The sequence below is a fragment of the Podarcis liolepis genome (assembly GCF_965112155.1).
Source record: "Podarcis liolepis genome assembly, chromosome: 9".
Lineage (NCBI taxonomy): Eukaryota > Metazoa > Chordata > Lepidosauria > Squamata > Lacertidae > Podarcis > Podarcis liolepis.
In genome coordinates, this window is record NC_139564.1 from 9,769,724 (window position 1) to 9,795,152 (window position 25,429).

The window sequence follows — 25,429 nt, forward strand, 5'->3', positions numbered from 1 at the left end:
CACACATTCACCTTCCCTCCAGCAATACCTGGCGGTTTATTGGATTTTGCTGTGGGTTTCTTGTTCTCCTCCACTGCTGAAAGTGTAAACCAAGCAGCCAAGCATTGCCAGAAAATATTCCACCAACCATGAATGCTAGGAACTTCTCTCAAATGTGAAATGAAGCAACAGAGTCTTGCAGGGAGCACAGTGAATCCTTGGGTTTGGCGAGTGGCATTCAGTGATATCAACAGGTCTACTCTGATTGACTTAGTTGGAGATCGCCTGATCTTTTTGATTCCTGGTTTGCCCATACAGAAGACAACTTTGCAGAACAGGTTACAGACAGGGCAAAAACCAATCCATGTGTTATGTTAGAAGGCATGCAAGCAACCAAAAAAAGTTGGGACGACACAGATAAATGCATAAAGTTACTTTATTTTCAGTATACATTTAATTTTGAAAAATATAAATGCTAAAATATCTCATCTTCTTCATTTCTTGATTCCATAAAAGTCACAATAGAAAGCCTCATAAAACTGTAAAATCCTATAATTTTACAATAAGGAATCTCATGGTTTTACTTTTCATATTCCGGGGGGGGGGGGGGGAATCATTCAACAATTTGAAATGTTTTCTTCTCTCTCTCTTGAAAAATTCCTGTTTGTTCCACTGTGTTGATCTACTTCATTTCAAAATAAAGTGGCTGTGTTTTCGTTTTAATAAGTCATTCCTCCAAAGCAAGTACAGACTTTTTATAATAAGAGTTTTACAACGAACAAATAATAATAACAACAACAACAAATAACAACAAAAAAGTATCTGAAAGTGCATCTTGATTCCGAGAAATAATGTGAATGCATGTATTGTATCGGGGAGGAACTACAGAAATGAGACAGAAAAGGACAGACAGACAGACATGAGTGGTCAGTACGTTCACATTCTATGTCTGGGACAAAGTTATCTCTGGCTCTTTAAAAGTTTCACTCAACATTAGCCCTGAGCAAAAAAGAAAAAACCTCTTTGCAGAGTTTGGCTGTGAAGTTGGTGTAAGCAGCACGCCTTCCTAAGGCTGTAGTCCTCAGTGAGGCCAATCATGCCTCTCTGACTGGCCCGATCAAAGCCACCTTTCCTCCTTCCCTTTTGCCTTCTCGGCTCTTGCCGCTCCTGGTGGCTCTTAAAGATCTAGAAAAAGACTTGAACCACACATTCATAGCCTGAGCGCCCCCCATTTTAAGCTACAAGCCACTGCCACTGGGCCAGGAGTCTTAATGCGCACAGAGTGGCACTCCTCTATCCCTGCTACCTCTGTGGTGAAAGCCGCGTACCTTTGCACAACAGCAACGAGTGACCAAAAAAGTTCGGTTTCAGAGTAGGAGTGACCATTTGGACTATGACAGGATGTACTCCACCTTTCGACGGTGACTGGGCCTCCATCCTTGCTCCCATGTTTCCTTAGATGCTTCATGCAATGCACGCATGGACTTAGTGCCTGGGATGGGAACCTTACCAGTCACTGGGTGCAGTGTGTACCCCCAGAGCAGCAGTTGAAGAAAGAGTAGGGCTGGTTCCTTCTACAATTTAATTTAATTTAGTACGACTGTCCAAAAGGCTCCACAATTAGCCCTTCTGTGGAGTTTGAAGTGAAGTGTGGGGATAAATAAAAGGTTTGTAGCCACGACGTTATAACCAAGACGTAGAAATGTGATGTCAAAGTCTGAAAGAATGACACTAAATCTCTAGGGGTTCCACACTCAAGTTGGTGGCAAAAGTAATATAACTTCTGTGGACTGCGCTCCAAAGATCTACAGGTTTCAAAGCTATTCTGAACATTTACCTTTTACTTGACCACCAGCACAATCCTATAATAAGTTTTGCTGTGTTCAATGGGGCTTACTCCTTATGAAGTGTCCTTTAAAAAGCAGCATGAATTGTGTACAGTACTATAGGAGAGAATAGCAAGCTTCCAAGCTGCAGAGCAGTTTACTTCTGGTAGAATCAGAAGGGTTTTGTGCATCCTGAAAGTATGCTTCACTCAGTCACTCTCAATTCCTTCTCTCAACTGACAGTCCAGTGATGGGATGAGATTTATGGTGCAGTAACCTCAGAGCTCTATGGCACCACACACAAGAATGTGTTGCTATAGCCATCTCTCTATTCTTCTGTATCCCATTTATATGTGAAACTTCGTTCTTCCATGTTCCCAATAGCTCCCATGGTCTTAAACAGAAGGGAGCTGTAACTTTGACAACCAGTGAGACAACTGGGTCTGGCTGGCACGTAACGATGAGCCATGGTTCGGCAAACCATGGTTTAGCGTCATGTGTGAACCCTGTCCAGCAGCTTCACTGTGACCAGCTTTCTGCCCAAAACCACACCTTGAAGCCATGGCTTGTTCCTGGTTTATAAACCTTGGCATGGCTTGGTGTTATATGTGAAGCCAGCACCTTTCCTGAACCATGGTTTGTTTCGGTGCTCCAACTCAGATGTTCAACAAATAACACAGACATGAGGCAAGAGCAACTGTAAAGTAGCTTTGGAGGAACAAGCCATGGTCTGTCTGATCATCTGTGAAAGTCGAGGTTAACCCATCGTTGGTTGAGCAAACAGCAGCTTAACGAAACCGTGGCTTAGTATTATGTGTGAGCCAGGCCTTACTCTCACAACACGCAGGAACCAAAACGCTCCTGCACAGAAACCAAATGCTACACAAAAAGTGCTCATTTCCTGTAGCTGAAATATTTAGAGGGTAACTTTACACTACACAGTCTGGTTTTACAGCCATTCCTTCATCTAAGGGGATTTCTGTGGTGAGAGGCCATGTGGAACGGAGACCCCGAACGGAGACTTCTCTGCACCCTCACCGAACAACAATTCCCAGTGCTCTTTTTCAGAGGGAAGCCATGCCAGTTAGACTGGCAAAAAGAACGATTTGCAGCTGTAGTGTATATAGACCCTTAGCGCTGGAAACTGCAAAATAAATAAATAAATGGCGCAGCCAGCACGATGAAGGCCAGGAGTGCATGAAATGCAATATCTCCAACCATTGTTCCTTCCTTCCTTCCTCCTCCTCCACCACCGCCTCCCCCAATTTAAGTGGTACAAGCAACTGAAAACAGAATTGTCTCCCCCTCAAGTCCATTGCCATTTTCTATAGTCAGAAGTTACCACAGTAAATTCAAGTACAAGTTGAGGAGTGGAAGACCCTTGCCGGGAGACAATGACCACTAGGAACCTACCAATGGGAAAATGTGTGTGTGTGTGTGTGTGTGTGTGTGTGTGTGTGTGTGTGTCACATAACATCTCAAAAATGTCACTGTTGGTTTCAAGGTTCTCGGCTTCCTTTTGTGCTTTGTGCTTTGGTGCACATACAGAATCACTCCCAGCTAAAACCAGGGAGGTCGAATGGGTCTCTGCTCCCATGAGCAGGATTTTACTCCTGCAGAAAAGAAACTTGCTTCCATGCTCTCTGCACTGTCAGATCAGTGGAGAATCCAAGGCACACTGCGCTGTTCGATACCTGTGACAACAGGAGTCTCCAATGAAGTGGTGGTTTGGACAAGCACAGAAGTGAGGTACTTGGCTGCTGGAGCAAAACTACTATTGTGTGAGAGGGCCAGTAGATACAGACCCATACACAGCGCACTGGTCCTAACCCAGAAGGGTGGTGTGGTCAGCAATCTATGCGCGATGGGGATGCCAGCTCTCGCATGCTCCCAAACCGCCTACAAAACTCTGGGGAGCCTTAAAGTCTCAACCCAAATGCAGCACGAGGAGCTGCTGTTTGAGAAAAAAGGGAGATGTCCCGGGTGCACACCCAAGCTGCTGCTCAGGGATTGCCTGGATCATGCCCGGTGTCCTTAGTCCTCCCTTGCAAGAGTAGCCTGGCTACTATTCTGAGAGTCACTGGAGTGGCTACAGCCAGTTTCTAATTATGGCTTTTAACAGCCACTGCATATAATGCCCATCCTATTTTTATGCCTCTGCATCTCATCCGCTGCGCACCTGGACCTAGTTGGATTTGGAGCCAATCTATATGCGCAGCAGAATCGCATGGGGCACCTTTTCCCAGGCTACAGGTGGTGGAGATCATGTTTTAGATTTTCTCTCGAAGGAAATATTCTCTGAACACTTTTATAATAATAATAAAAAAACCTAGCACAGTGTTTCTCAACCTATGTGTCACCAGATGTTGTTGGACTACAACTCCCATCATTCCTAGCCAGCATGACCGGCGGTCAGGGATGATGGGAGTTGTAGTCCAACAACATCTGGGGACCCACAGGTTGAGAACCGCTGCCCTAGCACATCAGCGAGAAGGATAGCCTAAAACCATTCTCCAGAACGTGCTCTCTGTGCAGTGAGGTTTTTGCGGGGGAACTACAAACATGTCATTCCTCCCACATGCAGTATGAAGTAGCACAGTCCCCCAAAAAAGACACATAATGGGATTTTACTCTATATAGATTGACACAGGGTGAAAAGTAACTTAGTGTGGGTCTAAGCCTCGATATCTCCCTTGCCTGGAGGACTTTCAATCCACTCTACAGAAGGTTTGGGTAGGCAGGAATGAGGCTGGTAATTAAGGCATTAAAAGTGCCTCCCCACTCATCAGTTCCACACCACTTTGTTTACATCTGTGTGCAGTGCTTTTTTCAGGGGGTACACACACCCCTAAATATTTTGTGAATCTTTGTACTTTTGTCCATTTACTGCATTTATTTCCCCCAGTTTGAACTATAAAATGGTGATTTTCTCGAGTCAAAATGAGAGTACCCCTAAACAGTTTTTTTTTAAGGAAAAAAGCACTGCCTATGCGGACACACACACACACACACGTACGTGCCAACAAGTGTGTATAAATGAAATAACGCTAACAATTCTGGACAGGGACTCAACACATGACTATAGTCTGCATCTGCTCATTTGACCTTACTCATTTCCCGTTGGAAGGGAGTTTGCAAATTGTTTCCGCTGCGCACTCCTCGTTCACACTTATGGCGTTTGCGCAGAGGTCTCCATGAGATGAATGGCGCCAGTGTGGCAGCAGAGTGGGCCGACTGTGCTGGTTGCGTTCAACAGAACCACCAAAAAAAAATCACGACGTTTAAACTTGGGCCCTGATTCCTTCATTGGCTGCAACTCGGTGTTGACGCTAAGCTACTAACTATGGTTAAGCAAATTAGCCTCTTGCATACGGGTTTCTCCCTTCATCCAGCAGGAGAACAAAACATGGAGCTAGCTAGCTTGGTATTATAATCTAAATCAGCACTTGTGGTCTGTGGTCCTCCCAAACTGGGAAACCAACAACAAACCTTGGCTTTTAGATTGTGTTCGGTTTGGAGAGGAAACAAACCGCAAGTCCCGATTTGGGTGTAACACAAAGCCAGCTATTCTGTGGCGAGAGGGAGGGAGGAAGAAAACAGGAGAGCTTGAGCTTCATGCACAAACTAATTTGCTAATTTGCTTAGCCGTAGCTCAGCTTCATGTCCAAGCTCAACCGCTGGGTGATCAGGTTGTTAAGGAAGGAAGGAAGGAAGGAAAGAAAGAAAGAAAGGTTCCAATGAAAGGTATTAATATTATCTGATTTCAGTTCTATGCCATATACCCTTGAGATTGTGGTTTTGTTTCTGGTTGTTTTTTTTTTTTTTTGCTTTTTCTTCTTTATGTAAAAATCACATTATATAACATACTATACAATTATTATTATTATTAATCTTCTTTTCCTTTTTTTTAAAGAGAAAGTCCGACATCTAGAAATAAGAGGTAGAACTACTCAAAACTATTATGTTTCCTGCTGCAGGAAAAAAATTCATTTTTTTTACAGTAATTCTTTAAAAAAAAAACAGTTAAAAAATTGACAAAAAAAATATAAGTCGCAGGTTAGGCCCCCATAATTTAAAACAAAAACAATGAAGGGGGGAAAAGAAAGAAAAGAAAATAACACTTGTCAATGCAGCCGACAGGTTAAGAATCCATTAAATTGGGACAGAATAGAAGTTGCAAGGATAGGGTCCACACACTCACAACAGTGATGGGGGAAAGGGAGGTACCATTTTTGATTCCTTTGCTTGAGACTATTGAAGCACGGGTGATGTTAAGAACATGTTACGGTTAGCAGCATTTTACCGGAGCAGAGGACTAATGAGAAAGGGTGGTGAATTAGACCAGAGGTCAGTTTTGTTCTGATAAAGAGGGGAAAGACATGGGGCGGGGGCCAAAACAGAAAAAAAACACTGATTCACAACTAAAAAAAACCGCCAGTCAGTTCTGCTGACGTTTCACAAAGCTGTGATAATATATCCTTAATACTTCCACCCCTCTGCTGAAAAGCTCAAGAGGAGGGCGTACGACGTATTGTGTGTGACTGAAAGGCAAAACCAAGAAAGAATACTGTCTTGGTCAGAATTAAAGAAAGGAGCGAGTGGGGGGAAAATAAACAGAGGTAAGGAGGGGGGGAAACACCTAAATGCTTTTGAGAGAAGAATCTGCCTTGGTTTCACCTAGGCAGAGAGCATTTTGGATATTTGGCTAGTAGTAAAAGGAGGAGGAGGAGGAAGAAAAGGTAAAAAGCCGGTTTCAGCTGAAGATTAACGAACACATTACAACGTAGTTTCTGTTCCCTTGCTCCTCCAGAAATAACTGTCTTCAGGATCAAGCTCTATTCTAATTTGAGGCACAACTTTCATTGGAGTTCGTGGAGGGCTGGAGAGAGAGATGAGAAAGAAAACTAAAATCATAAAAGCAGAATTTATACACTCAGATAAATCCCCCCTCCCTTGCTCATTTTAACCACCCCTATCTTTTATGTGGGTGCAATAATATGAAAACTATCCAACAGCAATATGAAGACAGCAACAGAGTTGATTGCAATTACCCCATTCTGCCAGTGGTCCCTGTAGATATGGGATAATAATGTTCCTTTGAATGTTCCTTTGAACGTTTGAAAACACAACAAAGGTGCTACGCATCGCTTATGCCATGTAGGACTTGCACAGTGTGCTGGAACATGGGCCTGGGTTTAAAGAGAAGGCCCAGAGATGTTCCCTAAAGTTGGGAGGTATGCTTCAACTGGGTGGGAGGTATTTCTTACATGATACGTGCATTAATAAACACACTGGCATGGAGCAATTCTAGAAGCCTTGGCACAGAATGCCTTTCCTGATACATCCCAAGGAGAAGGCAAGTGTGGTATAGTTCGTAAAGCGGATTTCCCCAAGTGGGTACCATCCAGAGAGCCCTGACACCTGGTCATTGACATTCTACAGCAGAAAACCATAATTAGACTTGCTGGGAGGTGCTGCCATCTTGTAATTCAAAGATGAGGTTACCTCGTGACCCCCAGAAGTTGCCGAGCTGCAAATTCCCATAAGTCCCTGTGACAAAGCATTACACTGTTGACTCGTGTTTAGCTTGTGGTCTACTAAGATCCTTAGATCCTTTTCACATGTACTACTGGCAATCCAGGTGTCCTTCCCCCCCCCCATCTTATATTTGGGCAGCTGGTTCTTCCTGCCTAAGTGCAGAACCTGACATTTGCCCCTATTGCATCATGCCTTCCTTTCTGGTTATCATTTCTGTCCCACCCACCCCGCTCAAAAGGACACCGTCTGCTACACGATTACTTGTTCTTAAGCATCTCCCATGCATCCATCACAGCCTGGCTCATCCTGAGTTAGGCGAATGCCAGCTCTATAAAAGAGCTTTAACTTTTTATGTAGGTGACTTATTTCGCCCGGAGGGGATCGATGTTTCGGTGGCATTTTGAGAAAGTGACAAGCTTCACCGAATCATTCACTTTTGCTGATTCTGCATAAGGGCTTGATCCCGGCACATTTAGATTGCTGTCAAAGCTTTATTTCATTTGCAGTGGAACTTCTGTACTGGAGTTTCAACCCACCATACCAATGAAAAAGCTGAATTACAAATAGTTTGCATGCAGGTCATACATCCACATAGATCCTCACCTTGGCATTGTGTGGGAGTGCAGGAAAGGAATTTTATCAGCATGATGTATGGCGTTCAAGGAATGTTGGTGATTTTTCTCCTGTTATTTTTTTTGGAAAAATAAAATAATAATGCTTATCGACTGCTTGATTTTAGAAATCTCTACCCCTCTTTTATTTATGAATAAACACAAAGCAGCTAAAATAAAGTTGCTACATCTTGAGCCCAATACAAAGTTGCCCATTACCAAGGCAAGATGGCGGCCCAGGAAATCGAATGCCACACCTCCAAGTGAAAAGAAGAAGCAGAGCTGTGTGCCATCAACATATTGCAGACAATGTACTGCAAAACTCTGGATGACCCCACTCAGTGGTTTCATGTAGGCGTTAAACAGCACGGGATATTTTTGTGTTCAAGCTGAGGATCTTCAAATGTTGTTGGACTCTAGGGCTGCCATATTTCAAGAAGTAAAAGGTCCAGACACAAAAGTTATTTTTTAGGGGGTGGGGGAATCACCCAAAAAGTTGTTTGGTCAAACAGATGCTTACTTGTTCTGTTGGCAAAAACCCGGACACTTTAATGATTTTTCGAAATTCCTCCCGGGATGCTAATTTCGCTGTGGAAATCCTGGACATGTCTGGGAAATTCTGGACATATGGGAACCCTCTTGGGCTCCAGTTCCCATCATCTCTGCCCAATGGCCACCCTGCTTGGGGATTGATTTGTGCTGGGAATGCAACAACCCCTGGAGGACCACAGCTTCTCCACCTCTATCCCCATCCACACTCAAGAGGGAAATGGAAAGCTCCATTTTCCTGGGATGGAGAGGACTGTGACACTTCAGTGAAGACAACAAAATGGCAGTTTAGTATTCAAGATGTAGCAACTTTTTAATAGACATTTGTGGTCCAATCTGATTGTTCTGCTGTCACCATAGTTACCCCTGAACCAAGCAACCCACTCACCAGTGCTACACCTTACTTATTCCATCTCTCCTGCATCTGAAGCTTTTGGCACTTACCGTCTTCCTGTCTACCCACCCAGCCGGCATCATTCCATTCAATTAGCATGTCTAACAAGCCCATCTCTTTCCACCATCTTCCCCTACCCAAAATAGGCAGTCTGCAAGTCTGGTTCTCTTGCTCCGCATGTTGCAATGGCACCATGAGGGCAGGTAGATTCTGATCGAGTCTACACGGATATTTCGCCCCTCTAGGATATTTGCCACTTGGTTTATATCTGCAGAGAACCAAGCCATGCATTCTTCTCCCACCAACTCGCAAAATATCCACCTGCGAGTTTTGCACGATTCCTCCTATTCAGCAAAATGCACACCGAACCATACAAGACCTGCCCCATATGCAATCAATAAAGCAACAAACAGAAGATAGGCAAGGGAGTAAGCAGAGGCGGGGCTGCAGTGTTTTGTTCTCATTTTGAAATGAAAAAGGCAATCGCGTTTTAGCACAAATGGAAGAAGAAAGTGAATATCACCCAAGCCACCTAAAGGAAGACAAGCGTGTTAATAGTGCTACATGATTCACAGGATGATCTCTTTTTCAAAAACAACAACGACACAGTGGACAAATATTATATGCTTAAGTTCTGATTTTTGGCGGGTGAGTGGATCCTAAGGAAACAAACAGCGCGAGACAGTGGTGGTGGTGCTTCTATAAGGCTGCAAAACCAGAAGATTAGCCAGCAGGGAGGGAGAGCTAAAGGAAATCATTGAAGAGCGTTAGAAAGTGCAAACACATCCACCGTGCGGGGTCAGAAATATACCATGCCATAAATGGGCTGGATTGATTTGGAGGGTTAGAAAGAGAGAAAGAGAGAGCTAGTGACGGATCTGTTAGCAGCTGGATAAAAGCAAATTAAAAAAAAGTGGAGCCACAAAAGGAGGGAAGAAAGAAAAAAAGCAAAAAAACCCCAAAACCAACAAACTTACAAGAAAGAGATATTTTTAAAAGCCAACCAAATATATATATATATATATTACATGCTGTGTAAGAAAAGACTGGTTTAAAGAAACAACATGTAGATATAAGAGGGGAAAAGAAAACATCTACGGAACAAGGGTTTTGTTTTTTCTTTAAAAAAAAATCAATATTGTAAGTATATATAGATATATAAACCTATATCTATATATCGCTATATAGCTGCTTTTTGGAGGTGCAACTGAGACTGAAGCAGGCATGCAAGGTGTTAGTTCTACTCACTGTCGGAAGGTTTGCTATCACTTAGGAAAGGTTCCTGTTCCATGATGTCCATTGGAATTTTAATACTTGGGACTTTTTCTGAGTAGGGGCAGTCGGACTGTGGAAGAAACGTGCACAAAATTTCTTAGAATGCTTCCATCTCGCCCGTGCGCTCTCTCGCTCTCTCTTGCCATTCCCCACAGATTTATCCAGGACGTACCAGCCCAGCTCTGGCACTTCAGGGATTCCTTACCAACTTGCTATTGCTTTTTTAACTGCAGCATCAAGTTCGGCAGCAGCTCCACCTGCTGGCAGTTAAGGAAATAACCGCGCAATGCACTTCAGCGCACTTTGCTGCTGTCCATTTTGCGAAGGTTGTTTGAATGGTACTGCAGAACTTTTAGGCCAATAGGCATTTCTTTTTTATTTTGTTGTTTATCCTCATCATCCTTCTGCTCCTCCAAGCAGCTCATGGTCATCAAGTGCCACAGCTGCTAATTTGACAGAAGTAATATGCCTTCCAGAAGGGTCTTCATCACAGCTCCAAAAGTAGTTTACTAAACTCAGGAAACAGAATGGGGTTGGGCTCCAGATTCCATCTCTGCAGTATAAGGCGGGTGTGTTTGTGGATCGGCCCAAAGCTACACCTCAATTCGTAGGTCCTTATAGGTTTTGATGACCATAATTTAACCACAGAAGGCACAAGTCACATGAGACATTTTGCACTCATTTTATGAAAAGCATGGGAGCCCTTGCTGGCAACAAGTCTGAGCAGGAAACCAATACACCACTTTGAGGATGAGCCATCAAGACCAAAGACACAGAAGAACAGGCAAGGATGGCAAATAAACCCTAATGACTGAATTAGAAAAGCCAAGTGATGGTGCCACGTTTTCTCTTGAAGTCAATGAAGGCAGACTTACAAATATGTTAAGTGCACAAACACTGCCGCCTATTAATAAATAAATGGACCACTGCCTCTTAATTAACAGTGCAAAATCTCTGAGTCACCGTGTGTGACGGTGGAGCCAATCCTAAAGATCGAAGTGGTCAAGAGGTATTCATGCTTCCAGGGATGTCACAACAATTCACTTAGCTCCTGGGAGCTGTGGCACCTGAAACTAGCTGGCTTCATGACAGCTGGGCTCAGGAATTATTACGGTGGGAAAATGGAGAGAAGCTGTGTGTGTGAGGCAGCTGAGCACTGATGTAATTATCCTAATGCTTCTGGAAACCTGAAACCAGCCTTCGCCAACTGGAACCAGTAAGCTAGCTTTCGCCAAACTTATGCACTCAATGTAAGCTGGCTAGGCCTGATGGGGGCTATAGTAAGTAGAGCACCAGGATGGCAAAGGCTGCTGTAAGCAATGCTTTTGTTGCTCCCCAACTGTCTTACACTTACACACACACACACACACACACACACACACACACACACACACACACTTCCTCCTTTATTCAATTTACTGCTTTCTGAGGCTAGTCGGTATGGAGCTTCCTGGAAAGTTACACACCTCAATTGTGTCACACACACACCTAGCGGCCAATAAAGACCTTCCTCAGTCCGGGTTCTGCCCCTTGGGCTGGAGTTGCTGACTTCCAGAACAGAGCCTCATAGGAGCAGCCATTAAAGGTCTTCTGAAGTTTCCATCTGCCTTAACAACATGTGGAAATGGCGACGGTGGCCTAGGGAGTCTTTGTAATGTGGAAGGACAGCTGAAGAAGGCACATGAGTATTAAAAATGAAAACCCCCAACACAATTCAACACATTGCAAGGCACAAAGTTGGGTTAGCATGCCCGTCTGTCAGTCAGGCTCAAATACCTGGAATCAAGAGATCATCGAAAGCCACCCTTACAGGCAGACACTTTTCTTGTTGCTGTTTCTAAAGTGAGATCACCAACAACACATACAATGCAGAATGTAATTGAGCAAGTCAGATGCTTTGAAAGCATTAAAACAAAAGGCAAATGAAAAGGAAATAAAACATCAAAATAATATTCTCACTGTTAGTGTGGATGGCTGCCAAGATTGTGTGGGCCCTGAGATAGGACGGTATACTATTCTTATTCTTATCCTTATTATTGTTGTTAAAAACAGAGAATTAACTGAAAAATCAAGACTTGGGAGCATAATAAACATGAAAAAGGAGAAGGAACTGTCATATATCAATAGACTTTAATGCTGTATTGTTTTTAACACTTGATTGGAAGCTGCCCAGAGTGGGGGAAACAGCCAGATGGGTGGGGTATAAATAATAAATTATTATTATTATATAAGGGAGGGGGGAATAGGTTCTTGAAAATTAACGCTTCTCCCATAACTTGGGAAAGGCAAGACTTGAAAGCAAGGCTTTGGGTGGTTTTTCATGAACATATTTCCCAAATTTGCTGGGGACATATTCATATGGACAAACGTAATGTGTGATCAAAGCTGCTGATAGCAGGAATTCCTTTGACGGTTGAGACTGAAGAAAATTCAGCTGCATTCATAAGAAAGCTTTGCCAGCCATCTCTCTCATCTCCTGGACTCATGTTAGAACCAGCCACCCGAGAAGGTTACCAAGGGCTGTCAGGATTCACAAAAGCATTGTTGGGCAATATCACTTTTGAAAAGAGCTGGAAATACAGGAGACAGGAACCCCAGTGGGTTCAGTGCCAGACCAGGCAGGTGATGAGGCAATTCCCCCAGAGCAAAAAAAGACATTTGAAGAACATCTATAGGTGGGCGCAAAGAGACAGACTGGGCGCCTTTGTGCGTTGTGATCCCAATGTAGCCAGACAAATATGAGGTCACTTTCATGTTTGGCTGGATGCACAAAATGGTCAGAGGGAGAAATTCCACAGGCTATTGGTGTATGCACAACTAAAGATTACAGAAGCTTCCTTTTCAAAGTTTGCCTTTAGATGTGATGATCCTGCATTGTCAGCCAAATGCAGAAGTAACTACGCATTCAACTGGCTGAGTGGGACCACCACGTCTGAGTTTGCTCAGCTTTGTGTAGCAGAGGGATGGTTCGGAGAATTGCGAGGGCAACAGCTTAGGGATGCTCGAAATCCATTTTAGGCAGAAAAAGAGCATCAGCTGGGCTATGTCTATTTTGTGCTACAGTACATTAAAATCCTGTAGCCAGGTAACCTAAATTGTGTGTAAATTCTGCCAGGGCCTTTTCAGTACTGGCCCCGACTTGGTAGAACGCTCTTTCACAAGAGACTAGGGCCCTGTGGGACTTGACATCTTTCCGCAGGGCCTGCAAGACAGAGCTGTTCCGCCTGGCCTTTGGTTTGGACTCAGTCTGACCCTTATGTTTCCCTCCCCTTATGGTCTTGATCTATGGGGTACTTTTAAAATGAGGCTGCATTTTAAGCTGCATTTTATTCCCCCCCCCCCCATTATGTTTTTGCTGTAATTTTACTGGTGTTAGCCGCCCTGAGCCCGGCTCTGGCCGGGGAGGGTGGGATATAAATAACATTATTATTATTATTATTATTATTATTATTATTATTATTATTATTATTATTATTATTATTATTATTATTGAGAAAGCTGCATCCTGCAATTTGACGAAGTATTTCCTCTTATTTTGCTAGTATTAGAGAGAGGTTACCATGAACCATACAAGATACTCATTTGGCTTCCCCACAACCATCAGACCAACTTCCTTCTCGTTTTTGAAAACTTTGGCAGGCATTGCCCACTTCAATATTGAATTCAGCACCTGCTGCAGAACTGTGAAATACACACAGCCCTGTGTATTAGGCGTATCAGCCTCTATCTCTAGCATCAGACATAGCCAAGAACCTGTGATTTCATGGCTGAAGTGGCATGAAGTGAAGATAGTTATGTACATAATCCAAACCTTAAGAGCTGTCACAAGTTAGCCAGGATAAAAAACTTTTTTTAAAAAAACAAATGTTAACAATGGTGAAAATGGCCTTACATCTTCATTGTCACTGTCCAGGCTGCCTTTCTTTTTCTTCTTTTTCTTCTCATCCTCTTTCTTCTTCTTGTCCTTTTCTGGAATGACGTCGTCGAGGAAACTGAGGTCGTGCTGGGAGAAGAGGTAGTCCATCGCCTTTCTGACTGCCACCAGCGCCAGGATCTATCAGGACAGAAGCCAACATTCCCTTACTGACATGCAACATCTCCCCCACCTTTCTGGCATCAAAGCTTACCTTCTTTGCCTCACCTGATCCAACACATGGCTCCTCTCTCAGCCTCCGGGCTGTTAAAGAAGGGGTTAACAATATTTGAAACCTGAGCGGCCGCTGCAGTCAACCCGGCTTGAAATCGATCGGAAGTTCCGCCACTCAGATTCCAGGTTTCAATTTCTCGAGTCACCCGCAGGTTGGAAATAAATGGTACAATATTCAGAGAACATGATGTCAAGTGCCACTTGTAAACTCTGCAACAGGCAGAGCTGCAAAATTGCACTGTCTTTATTGGAGATGTTCAGGAGAATAAGACAGGAGAGGAAAAAAGAACGGCAAGCACAAGGATTTCCTAGCCTCACTTTGTAATTTGCAGCAAAGGGACCCAAACATAATTTGCATGACTGCTGCAGCCTAAGGGACGACTACCTCAGAGTACTCTCATACCAAAAACAAGTCCGGCAAGAGACATTCTGCACATGGATAGCTTTTAGCTGAGACCTGTAAACTGGCCACATTGTATAGCTGTGCGGCATATTGTATAGATCTGTGGCTCTGAGGAATATCCACCAGGAAGCGGGGAGAGGTGGGGAGGCTAGCCTCTGTTTATCTTACGTACAGACAGCATAGAGGCAGCAGAAAGTAAGGGACATGGTGGTTCCCCTGTCTGGAAATCATTGTTTATTATTTTATTGAATGTCTGCACCGCCCTTCATCCAAGGATTACAGGGAGGTTCACAATATAAAAACGCAAAAATACATGAAACAGTAACAAATAAAAACAATCGCCCATGATACATCAGAGTTTAAAATTCCACAGATGGTCTATTAACCTGAGCATTGTCTTTAGAGGAAGGGGAGTGACTGGGGAAGGAAGAAATAACCTGCAGGCGTGATACCCTTTCAAAATTGAAATGTGAACATGGGCCCAAAAATGTTGACACTTCTTGATGCACATTGGAACAACAGCAAAAGCCCTAATGACTGCACATAACTGAATTTGCCACAATTACTCTAGGATACAGTGGTACCTTGGTTTACAAACTTAATCCATTCCGAAGTCTGTTCTTAAACCAAAGCGTTCTTAAACCAAGGTGTGCTTTCCCATAGCACTCAATTTACAAATGGAACACATTCAACAGGAAGCGGAACATGTTCTGCTTCCAAGGCAAAGTTCACAAACCAAAACACCTACTTCCCGGTTTGCAGCGTTCTTAACCCAAGATGTTCATAAACTAAGCTGTTCTTAAACCAAGGTACCACTGTAGTATGAAAATGTCCACTCAGTGAAGGTCAATTTTTCTGCCCTCCACTCCTTTCCCCTACCCCTGTATTGTTGCCCTGAGGAAACCACCCAGTACTTAAGGAAAAAAGATACAGAAGGAACTAGTAAAACTTTCCCATATTACCAAAACTCTAGCCTACAACTACCGGGCTTCCTCAACTTGAAAAAAAATCTCGCTGCTATTATGCCTGATCAGATAACAGGAAAAAACAAACCTGAAATATATGGCTAATCAACACAAATTAAAGCTACAAATTATTAGCCACTGACTCCTGAAAGGTATAGAATCCAACTGCAAGAGGACACCTCTCTTTTTGCAAAATAGGAAAGACAGAGACTTCTCAGCGGAAGACTGGTCCAGGTTATGTATAAACTATGAATAAGTGATGAATAAACAAGGCAAAACATCTTACCAAGGTTGGCCATCTTACCAGCATACCTAATTATTTGATATCCACCCATCCCTCCTTTCAAACATCCTTTGAAAACCTCTACAACAGGAGGGTTCCCCTCCCCCTTTTAATAAATCAGCATTTACACAGGTGAGTTTTGTGGGTGGTTTGTTTTTTTTTAAGGAAAAAGAAAGGCTTGTTCTCTATCTCACACTGCATTATTAAACTTAAAGGTAAAGATAAAGGGACTCCTGACCATTAGGTCCAGTCATGGCCGACTCTGGGGTTGCGGCGCTCATCTCGCTTTATTGGCCGAGGGAGCCGGTGTACAGCTTCCAGGTCATGTGGCCAGCATGACTAAGCTGCTTCTGGCAAACCAGAACAGCGCACGGAAACGCCTTTTACCTTCCTGCCAGAGCGGTACCTATTTATCTACTTGCACTTTGAGGTGCTTTCGAACTGCTAGGTTGGCAGGAGCAGGGACCGAACACTGGGAGCTCACCCCATCGTGGGGATTCGAACCGCCGACCTTCTGATCAGCAAGTCCTAGGCTCTGTGGTTTAACCCACAGCGCCACCCACGTCCCTTATTAAACTTACTTTTCAGCAAAATAAATATGTTCAAATTGTTTCCGTCTTTGGATAGGGAAGGAAAAAGGTTGTGGAACTGTGTCACTGATCAGCAAGGCAAGTCAGGCGGCGCTAGAAGGAAGGATGGGTGCAACAGGTGGCAGTCATGATCACACCAACCTACCATGACTGGGAATATGATAGCAGCCACTGTAGACTTCAAGATCCAAAGGAGAGCCAGACACACCACTTGGAGGAAAGTGAAGAGGTGGACCCGGCGAAGGGGGACATGGCGCAGGTAGATGAAGTCAGGCTGGTGCTTCAGAGGCATCAAGAGCAGCTTCAGGCGGTCCATGAACTGGGGTGGAGAAAGGAGAAGGAGCAGAGTTCAGCAGTGTGGTGCAGGCACGCGCCAATGCAGAAAAAGCAAACGGTAGGTTTAGTTTTGCTTCTAGCACCTGACTGGGGAATCAACAAGGCTTTGGTACTGCTTTAAAGCTCAAAAGAGGTGGGAGCTGCAGGACACTCTCCTCAAATGCACAAGCGCCATCGTGCAGGTTTTCTGCAGTGACAGGAGGGTTTCCCCAGTGGTCAGCCTGAGACTTCTGGCGGTTCCCTCACTGTGAGAAGTGAGGTTACAGGGAACCAGGCAGAGGGCCTTCTTGGTAGTGGTGCCTGCCCTGTGGAACGCCCTCCCAGCAGATGTCAAGGCAATAAACAACTATTTTACTTTTAAAAGACAACTGAAGGCGGCCCTGTTTAGGGAAGTTTTTAATGTCTGACGCTGTGTTGTTTTTAATATTCAGTTGGAAGCCGCCCAGAGTGGCTGGGGAAACCCAGCCAGATGGGTGGGGTATAAATAATTTATTATTATTATTATTATTATTATTATTATTATTATTATTATTGATTCGCTTGGAAATAAACCAAGCTAATTCTCAGTGGGAAAATAATAATAACCTGGGTTAGGGTTGTATACAATGTTGGTCCTACCTGGAATAGGTCTATTGAGATTAATGGTCACGACTAACTTATGTCCATTCATTGCAAAGAGTCTGCTCTAACTCTCGAAATTTCCAAGCCAAGCCAACTTGGAAAGTCACGCACTTCCACCCTCCTTCCCAGACACGCTGACTGTCAACCCCGCACCCCAGCTTCATCAGCACCCTAATGCCCCATCCCTGCCCCTCTTTTCCGCTTATCCCAGTCATTGTTGCCCAACAGAAGTGTGATTCAAGGCAAAGGGGATGTTTGAGATCATAGAGTTGGGACCACGAGAGTCATCTAGGTTTACACCCCTGCAATGCAGGTATCTTTCGCCCAAAGTGGGGCTCAAACCCACAACCTCGAGATTAAGAGCTGCACATTCTACTGACTGAGCTACCCCAGGCTCAAGCAAATCTTTTTCAGCTTTGATTTTAATCAGAGTCAAATGAGCATTATGAGATTTGTAAAAGCTTGCTCCAAATTTGAGATGGGTTTTCGCCTGAAGTCAGATGAACTTCACTATCACCGTCACTCCTTTTCAGATCTCTTAGTCCCAGCCTAGCCACCACTGATACGAACGTGCCAGGGCCAGCCCAAAACATTTTGGCACCTGAGGCAAAACACAAAATGGTGCCGCAAAAGCACACATCCAGGCAAGGAGGAAGAGGTGATCTACATTGAGGAGACCAGCAGCAGCATCTACTTCCCAAGAGGCCACCGTAAAGGCACAGCTGAGGAGCAATGCTTTCCTTGGAGGCTGAATCTGCTGTACTTGTAGATGCTGCAGCCCGAGGCAATTGCCTCACCTTGCCTCATGCGTGTGCCAGCCCTGGAACACGCACACATTATAGTGAGGCAGGAGGAACCCACCGTATGCATAATGGAATTATTGCCACAAGGACAGGACGATGTGCAACTCAAGTTTTAGCTGATGATGACCTTTGTGTAACCTGAGAACCAGCGAGTGTTCCTGCAGTGTGTTGTTCTAGGAAAAGATGCTCCCTCGTCTATTTAGTTAGCTTGTATGCCTGTGCTGAGAACCAACCTCCCCTCCTCCGTCCTCCTCACTTTCCTCCACTTGAGTGATGGCCTCAGTAAAGGCCTAAGCTCAGGCAAGAATTAACAATAAACTATTTGTCCTCTGGCAGCGCCCTGGCCCGCTGCCCACAGCTGGCTGACTCTGAAGCCAGATTAATCTCAATCCAGTGAATGAAACCAAGGCCCAAATAAATCTCTAGGGGAGGACACAAAACATGCACTCCTTTTTCTATTAAGCACAGAAGAGCAATGCAATTAACAAGGTGCCAGAAAGTTAACAGAAACACGACCAGCTTTTCCTGGTGCCAGTTCCAAGATGCTAGGCTCTCCGAGGCAAAGAGCTTTCGTGCAGCGTTTTCTCAAGCGACAAGACAATCATTTTAAAAAGTGGTCGAGGTTTCAAGATTTGCCAAGTTTTATGAACCGCGAGCTTCCCATGAGCTTATGCCAACTCAGCCACATCAACTCAAGCCTCTTCATAAATAGGAGGGAGGCGGTCTCAATTTAGGGGCAAGGCTAAAATTCATCATACGGCTACAGAGCAGGCCCCTATGACAATTGGACCTCCTGGTATAAAACCGCATTCTACAGTTCATCCGCATGACACATTTAAAGCAATTTCTCACCACTTTAAGGAGCGAATGCTTTCCTGCTACCACAGGATATAATGCTGATTTAAATATACAATACAGATGAAGTCTGTGTTCAGAAGGCTTTTCCTGAAGTGTGACCCAGTCATATCATGGAATTTTAACTATGCATCTATAGAAATGTTCTTACTGTCTGTTTGTTTTAAAATTGGTAGAAATGGTTTTGTTTTTAAGAGTAATTTTTTTCTGCATTTGATCTCATTTTATCTTACTGTGCACTACATCCATAACTTCAGGCTGTGAAGCAGTTTACACATTTGCAAAATAAGGAAGTACACAAATTTCGGCCACTACGTTCCAGAAACAGGAGTTCTCAGTTGTGCTGTTTTTCCTCCAGAGATAAATGATTAGAACTGCAAACCAATTATCTATGTTGCTTTCTCTAGAGTTTGCAGTTCCACAGAGAAACATAGAGAGGCCAATAAAAGACCCCAGTATAAGAATGTGGTTCAGTAAGAGTCCTCTGCCAAGGGGTATTAAACCCACCAATGTCATGCTTAGTTGGACATCTCTGCTTGCTTTTCCTGAAACCCTGCTGATATTAACAGGCTTAGCTTTGAAGCCAATTCTTTAAAAAAAACATTAATAATACATGTATTGTTTTAATTAATAAAGCGTGTATCATTTCAGGATAGGGCCGGATTTAGGTTTGATGAGGCCCTCAGCTACTGAAGGCAATGGGGCCCTTTATATGTCCAGCTCTCCTTTGCCAACAACAAATTGTCACTGTTTTTTTGTGTTGAATATGCTATATGGTAATTTATGGACCTAATAGGTATCTAAAGCCATTTGCACATGTTGCACATGTAGGCACCCTATATATAGAAATGAGCAAACCCGTGATATTTTAGGGAGCAGGTGAGGCCCATTACTTACATCATAGGAGCCTACACAACAGAAAACACTGTTGCTGTATGTAGATTTTATTTTATTTGTTTTTTATCTTATATTTTAGAAATGTACATCTAGTTGTTTCTTCCTTTAAATTTTTGGGGGCCCCCAAGAGAGTGGGGCCCTAAGCTACAGCTTGTTTAGCTTATACGTAAATCCAGCACTGTTTCGGGGGAATGGTATAAATCTGCACCACAGTCCTGTACTGTGTGTGTGTGTGTGTGTGATGCACATACTGGTCAATTTTCTGCATGCCTTTCTGAATGAGGACGAGATGGAAGATGAAAGGGCAGGAGACGATGTTAATCAAAATGAACAGAGTTCCAGAAGAGGAAACATATTGGCACACAGCTGGAAGATGGCAACAATGGGGTTTCCCGCACCTTATTGGCCAACTGACTAATTGAGCCATGTGCTTTATTTCCAGGAGCTGAATGACCTACTTCAGATGTGTGAGAATGAGGAGGCTGGTTAATGTTTACCATCTTTCCTGACAAGGGACTTCTGTAACGTTCACCCCACCAATCGGAAGACCCTGGGTTGCCAAGGAGAAAGCTTACCTGAACTCCATTAAGGGAAGCGACGCCCATATATAGAAACACGCCATACAGCACAGGCATGGGAATAAACTAAAAGTGGGGGAGAGGGGAAAAAAACATAAAGTAAGCAATTCCGGGCACAATTCAAAGTGTTGATGCTGACCTCTAAAGCCCTAAACGGCCTCGGTCCTGTATACCTGAAGGAGCGTCTCCACCCCCATTGTCCAGCCCGGACACTGAGGTCCAGCCCCGAGGGCCTTCTGGCGATTCCCTCATTGCGAGAAGTGAGGTTACAGGGAACCAGGCAGAGGGCCTTCTCACCTGCCCTGTGGAACGCCCTCCCAGCAGATGTCAAGGCAATAAACAACTATTTTACTTTTAAAAGACAACTGAAGGTGGCCCTGTTTAGGGAAGTTTTTAATGTCTGATGCTGTATAGTTTTTAATATTTGGTTGGCAGCCACCCAGAGAGGCTGGCGAAACCCAGCCAGACGGGCAGGGTATAAATAAATTATTATTATTATTATTATTATTATTATTATTATTATTATTATTATTATTATTATTATTTACCACCCAAAAGAAGCAGCAGCAACTATGTCAAAGGATATGCGGAGCACAATTGCTAACTGCAGTAACAGGCACAAGCCACTATATGGCAGGCAGTGCTTACTCAATGACCTTCCTGAACTACTTTATATTCTCCTGCTTCCAGATATTGTGATCACTTTTAAGCACCTCCAGTGCACAGCAAAGTAAGACACACACAAAAAAGCACATGCGAGGAACTTTAAGGAATCAGTTCATTCCCTATATAATCTCTTAGAGATGTGACCTGCAGGAGAACACATGACCCCAGTGTGTTGAGGAAAGAATGCTCTTTACTACAATCAAAGTGAAGTGAACATGGCCAACTGCATGGTCAAGAGTGAAAAGCCCTGGGGGCTTCTCTATGTGCTCAGGATGGAGGGGGGAAAGACACGATCCAAATGTCTCAGGATTACTTCAGAATGCAAGGTTGGGAACACATGTTTAAATGCCCAGGTGGCATGACAAACAGCGAGTGAACTGGCGGAGGTACCGCAACTTGCATACGAGACAATTTGAAATTCACCCCCTGGGGAGCACCTCGGCAGCCACAACTAAACTCCGACCTGGTTTCTTATGACCTTGAAAGAACTCCCTAAGCTGCTCATCTTCAGAAATTCCTGTCTGGCTTGGCCTGACCTGAGCTCTAACTGGCCTCTTGTTTCTTCCCCGTCCCAACTCTGCAGGTAGTTTTACTGCTATGTGCATAGACAAAGAAGACTCTCCAGTTGCTATTTCTGTTCAAATGTCCTGAGGGCATATTTATTTCTAAAAAGGAGGTACTAAATCACTTTTTGAATTTTGCCACAATGGCATCATCCTGGAACGCTTCATGCTTTCTCTAATTTTTCTGTTTTAAAAAAGAAAATGCTCCATTTTCTAGAGCGGGAGATGTCAGCCAACACAGGAAGGGAGGCCTAAGTACATGGAAAACAATGAAACTGAGCCTCCATGTACAGAGGCACTGTATAGCAAAAAGCTCTTCCCACCATGCCTTGCGTTACTGCTTCACTGATCCATCGTCAGATTTCGTGGCTATGTTTTATGCTTCAGGGTTTGGTTACAAATGATTATATAGACCCATGCACTGGTATGCAATTCTACCTCATCTGTTAATGAACAACCCAGAAGCTGGAGGGCTGGTTGAAAAAGTTCTCTCTTTTTTTAATTAAAAAAAGGAATAAAAGAATTAAAGAGGATACAGGCTGTGCACTCTTGCCCTTGCCTTCTTGGTCAAGCAGGAAAAACAACATTTAAGATGCTGCACCTCTTTTAAAGACACAGAATGCTCCTCACATGTTGCCCTGATCTGCTCTTCGTACTCAATATGCTATTCCAGCCAAAGGTTGCAAACAGCACTAACTGCTTTATAGCGAGTCAAGCCATTTGTTCAGCTGGTGGATCACAGCCTGACTTAAGGTGAACTGCAGCAGCAATTTTGCTACTCTGTCATTGTTTTGGGGCTCAGTTTCATAATTTCAATTGTTCTAATTGTATTTTGTTGTTGTTGTTGTTACCTGCCACGAGCCGTTTTTTGGAGGCCAGGCTATGAGCACAAAATAATAAATAATGATCTGAGCCTGCAAAGCAGAAAGCAATAAAGCAAAACAAAACAAAAAAATGCCATCTCCAGATTTGAAACATATAACCCTTGCAAATTTGGGTAACTTCCATTTCAGCACCACCAGGTTAAACCAGGAAGGATGGAACTGCATGTTACGAGCAGCTTAGAGCTGCTACCCAAACCAGTTGGTCTTTAAGGTGCTACTGGAAGGAATTTTTTTATTTTGACTATGGCAGAACAACACGGCTACCTATCTGTAACAGGAGCCTGCTGTCCACGCCAAGTTCCTACCTCTATGTCAGGGGTCAGCAACCTTTTTCAGCCATGGGCCGGTCCACTGTCCCTCAGACCATGTGGTGGGCCGGACTATATTTTGGGGAAAATATATGGACGAATTCCTATGCCCCACAAATAACACAGAGATGCATTTTAAATAAAAGGACACATTCTACTCGTGTAAAAACACGCTGATTCCCAGACCATCCGTGGGCCAGATTAAGAAGGTGATTGAGCCACATCCGGCCCCCTGGCCTTAGGTTGCCTACCCCTGCTCTATGTTGTATGCAGTACTATAACCCTCACATCCTAGAATCATGGAATGATAGGGGGTGGGAAGAATTTTTCTATATGCAAGTACAGCTGCTAGAATAGTGATTGCTGCTAGCTGGAAGGCACAAACTATCCCCACAAAGGAGGGATGGATTTGTAAACTAAATGAATATTTAATTTTGGCAAAACTAAATGCTATAAGAAGAAATCAGTCGAATCAAAAATTAAAAAAAGGTGTGGAAATGTTTTGATGAATATACGGCAAAATATTGCTCAAAAAAAAAAAGATATGCTAATATGCCTAGATTGAAATGTGAAGTACTGGATGGAAGAAAAATTAGTAAGGAAAGATAATAAGAACATATAGATGATTTGAGAAGACTATAGAATGCGAAGATTATTGTAAATTGTATAATGTGGAGGAAATTGAGTGGGGGTGTAGGGAAGTGGGAGGAGGGAGAAAAGAATAATATGATGGATTGAGGATATATCAATGTAAATGTATGGGAGGGAATGGGGAAGAAATGGTGTTGGCTTTGGTAGATTTGTAATGCAATATGTGAAAACCGATAGATAGCTAGATAGATAGATAGATAGATAGATAGATAAATAAATAAATAAATAAATAAATAAAGTGGGGGTGGAAAGGAGCATGAGGGTCATCTAGTGCAGCCCCCTGCAATGAAGGAATCTTTTGCCCAATGTGGGGTTCAAACCCATGACCCTGTGATTAAGAGCCTCATGCTCTACTGACTGAGCTATCCACAGTGGCCAACCAGATGGTTCTACTACGGGTTTCCCTTGATGTGGAACAAGGGTGGAGACCTGCACAACATGACATAGCATGAGGACAAGGAGGGATAATTTGCAAAACATTATGGGCTGGGCAGTGCTATTTTTGGTGACAGGCTTGTTCTTCACAAGACATGTAGTTCCACCATCCTGGTAGGGGTTTTTCAAGTGAAAGGTGCATTGTGCTTTTCAAATTTAGGGAGGCACATTCCCTGCAAGTGTTGTGGCAACTCTTCAATAGTTTGCCAAAAACACTTTTGCCCTAAAACGTTCTTGCCTGTCCTCTGTATGACTTTGCTCCCGAGAAACATTATTACTCTACAAAGGCAATGGCATTTTGAAATTCTTCTTTTACAGTAATTTATTACAGCTCCTTAAATGTGTTAGAAAAACCCTTCCAACTGTTTATGGCAGACTTAGTAGCTTTCTCAAAACAGACAGACACAGCTCAGCGTTGGGTGGAGGGTGAAGCAGAGGCAAAAACGTTGAGCAATCATTTACCTTCAGAATGGGAGCCATGAAGACTGAGATGCCTGTCAGAATGAACACAATCACTCCTGTCACTCTCTGCTCCCTGAAATAAAAGCCAGCAATTATCAGACCAGTTCCTATTAGAAGTTTTTCACCGTCATCCGAAGATAGCGAATTGCCACGAAGAAATATTATATACACAACTGACTGGAGGGCCTTTTATCTCTTCATTTCTTTGGGCTGCACTACTGAGCTAGGTTTCCTCCTACTCTCTGCATAAGACTCAGATTATGGGCCCTGCTCCCTGAAGAGTGCCACTCTTCTCCAGTTGCCCAATGCCAGGGCCGGCCCTGCTGGCATACCTGACTCCCAGGAACTTGGGTTGCTCCCCAGGTGCAGACGTCTCCGTCTCCATCTTCAAGCTGTCAATGTGCGCGATGGAGATGACCGTAGCAGCAACGTACCAGGGAAGGCCCATGAAGGAACATATAATCATCAGCACAGCGACCAAGAACAGATCCAGGTGATAGCCAGCACCTTTCTGCAAAGAGGAAAGAAGAGGAACAGTGGTAGGGTGCTTGCTGCATGTGATGGAAAGCCATGCTGGAAGAAGCACAGAAACATTACAGGATCAACCTCGACCCTGTTTGCTAACTTCATTATCTTTGAAACGGTTGGATGAGTGCTCCAGAAATGGCTCTATGCAGTGGAGAAGCACATGCAAACAAGGAAAGGGGCTTATTTTTTATTTGAAAAGTTGCAAGAAAAGGTTCCTGGGCAGGCAGGGCATAATTTAAAGTTCCTGGTGGAGGACAGCTCAGGCATGTTTAGTTTAGAGAA

General features: G+C 43.7%; 1 protein-coding gene across 11 annotated transcripts in view; it reads right to left on the minus strand.

The window, feature by feature from the left end:
- Nucleotides 1-397: 397 nt before the first annotated feature.
- SLC4A4 (solute carrier family 4 member 4) overlaps nucleotides 398-25,429 on the minus strand; it is a 197,194-nt gene continuing 172,162 nt past the window's right edge. For 6 of the 11 annotated variants that reach the window (XM_083458612.1, XM_083458613.1, XM_083458608.1 and 3 more), the window contains 7 exons: nucleotides 24,952-25,130; nucleotides 24,620-24,692; nucleotides 20,648-20,716; nucleotides 16,706-16,879; nucleotides 14,065-14,226; nucleotides 7,947-8,026; nucleotides 398-6,684 (listed from right to left, as the gene is read on the minus strand). In XM_083458612.1, coding sequence (XP_083314738.1) covers nucleotides 6,582-6,684; nucleotides 7,947-8,026; nucleotides 14,065-14,226; nucleotides 16,706-16,879; nucleotides 20,648-20,716; nucleotides 24,620-24,692; nucleotides 24,952-25,130 — 840 coding nt within the window. In that variant the 3' untranslated portion in view covers nucleotides 398-6,581. Of the gene's footprint in view, nucleotides 6,685-7,946; nucleotides 8,027-10,145; nucleotides 10,243-14,064; nucleotides 14,227-16,705; nucleotides 16,880-20,647; nucleotides 20,717-24,619; nucleotides 24,693-24,951; nucleotides 25,131-25,429 lie in introns of all 11 variants that reach the window. The other 5 variants (XM_083458605.1, XM_083458604.1, XM_083458606.1 and 2 more) reach the window with 1 other exon arrangement.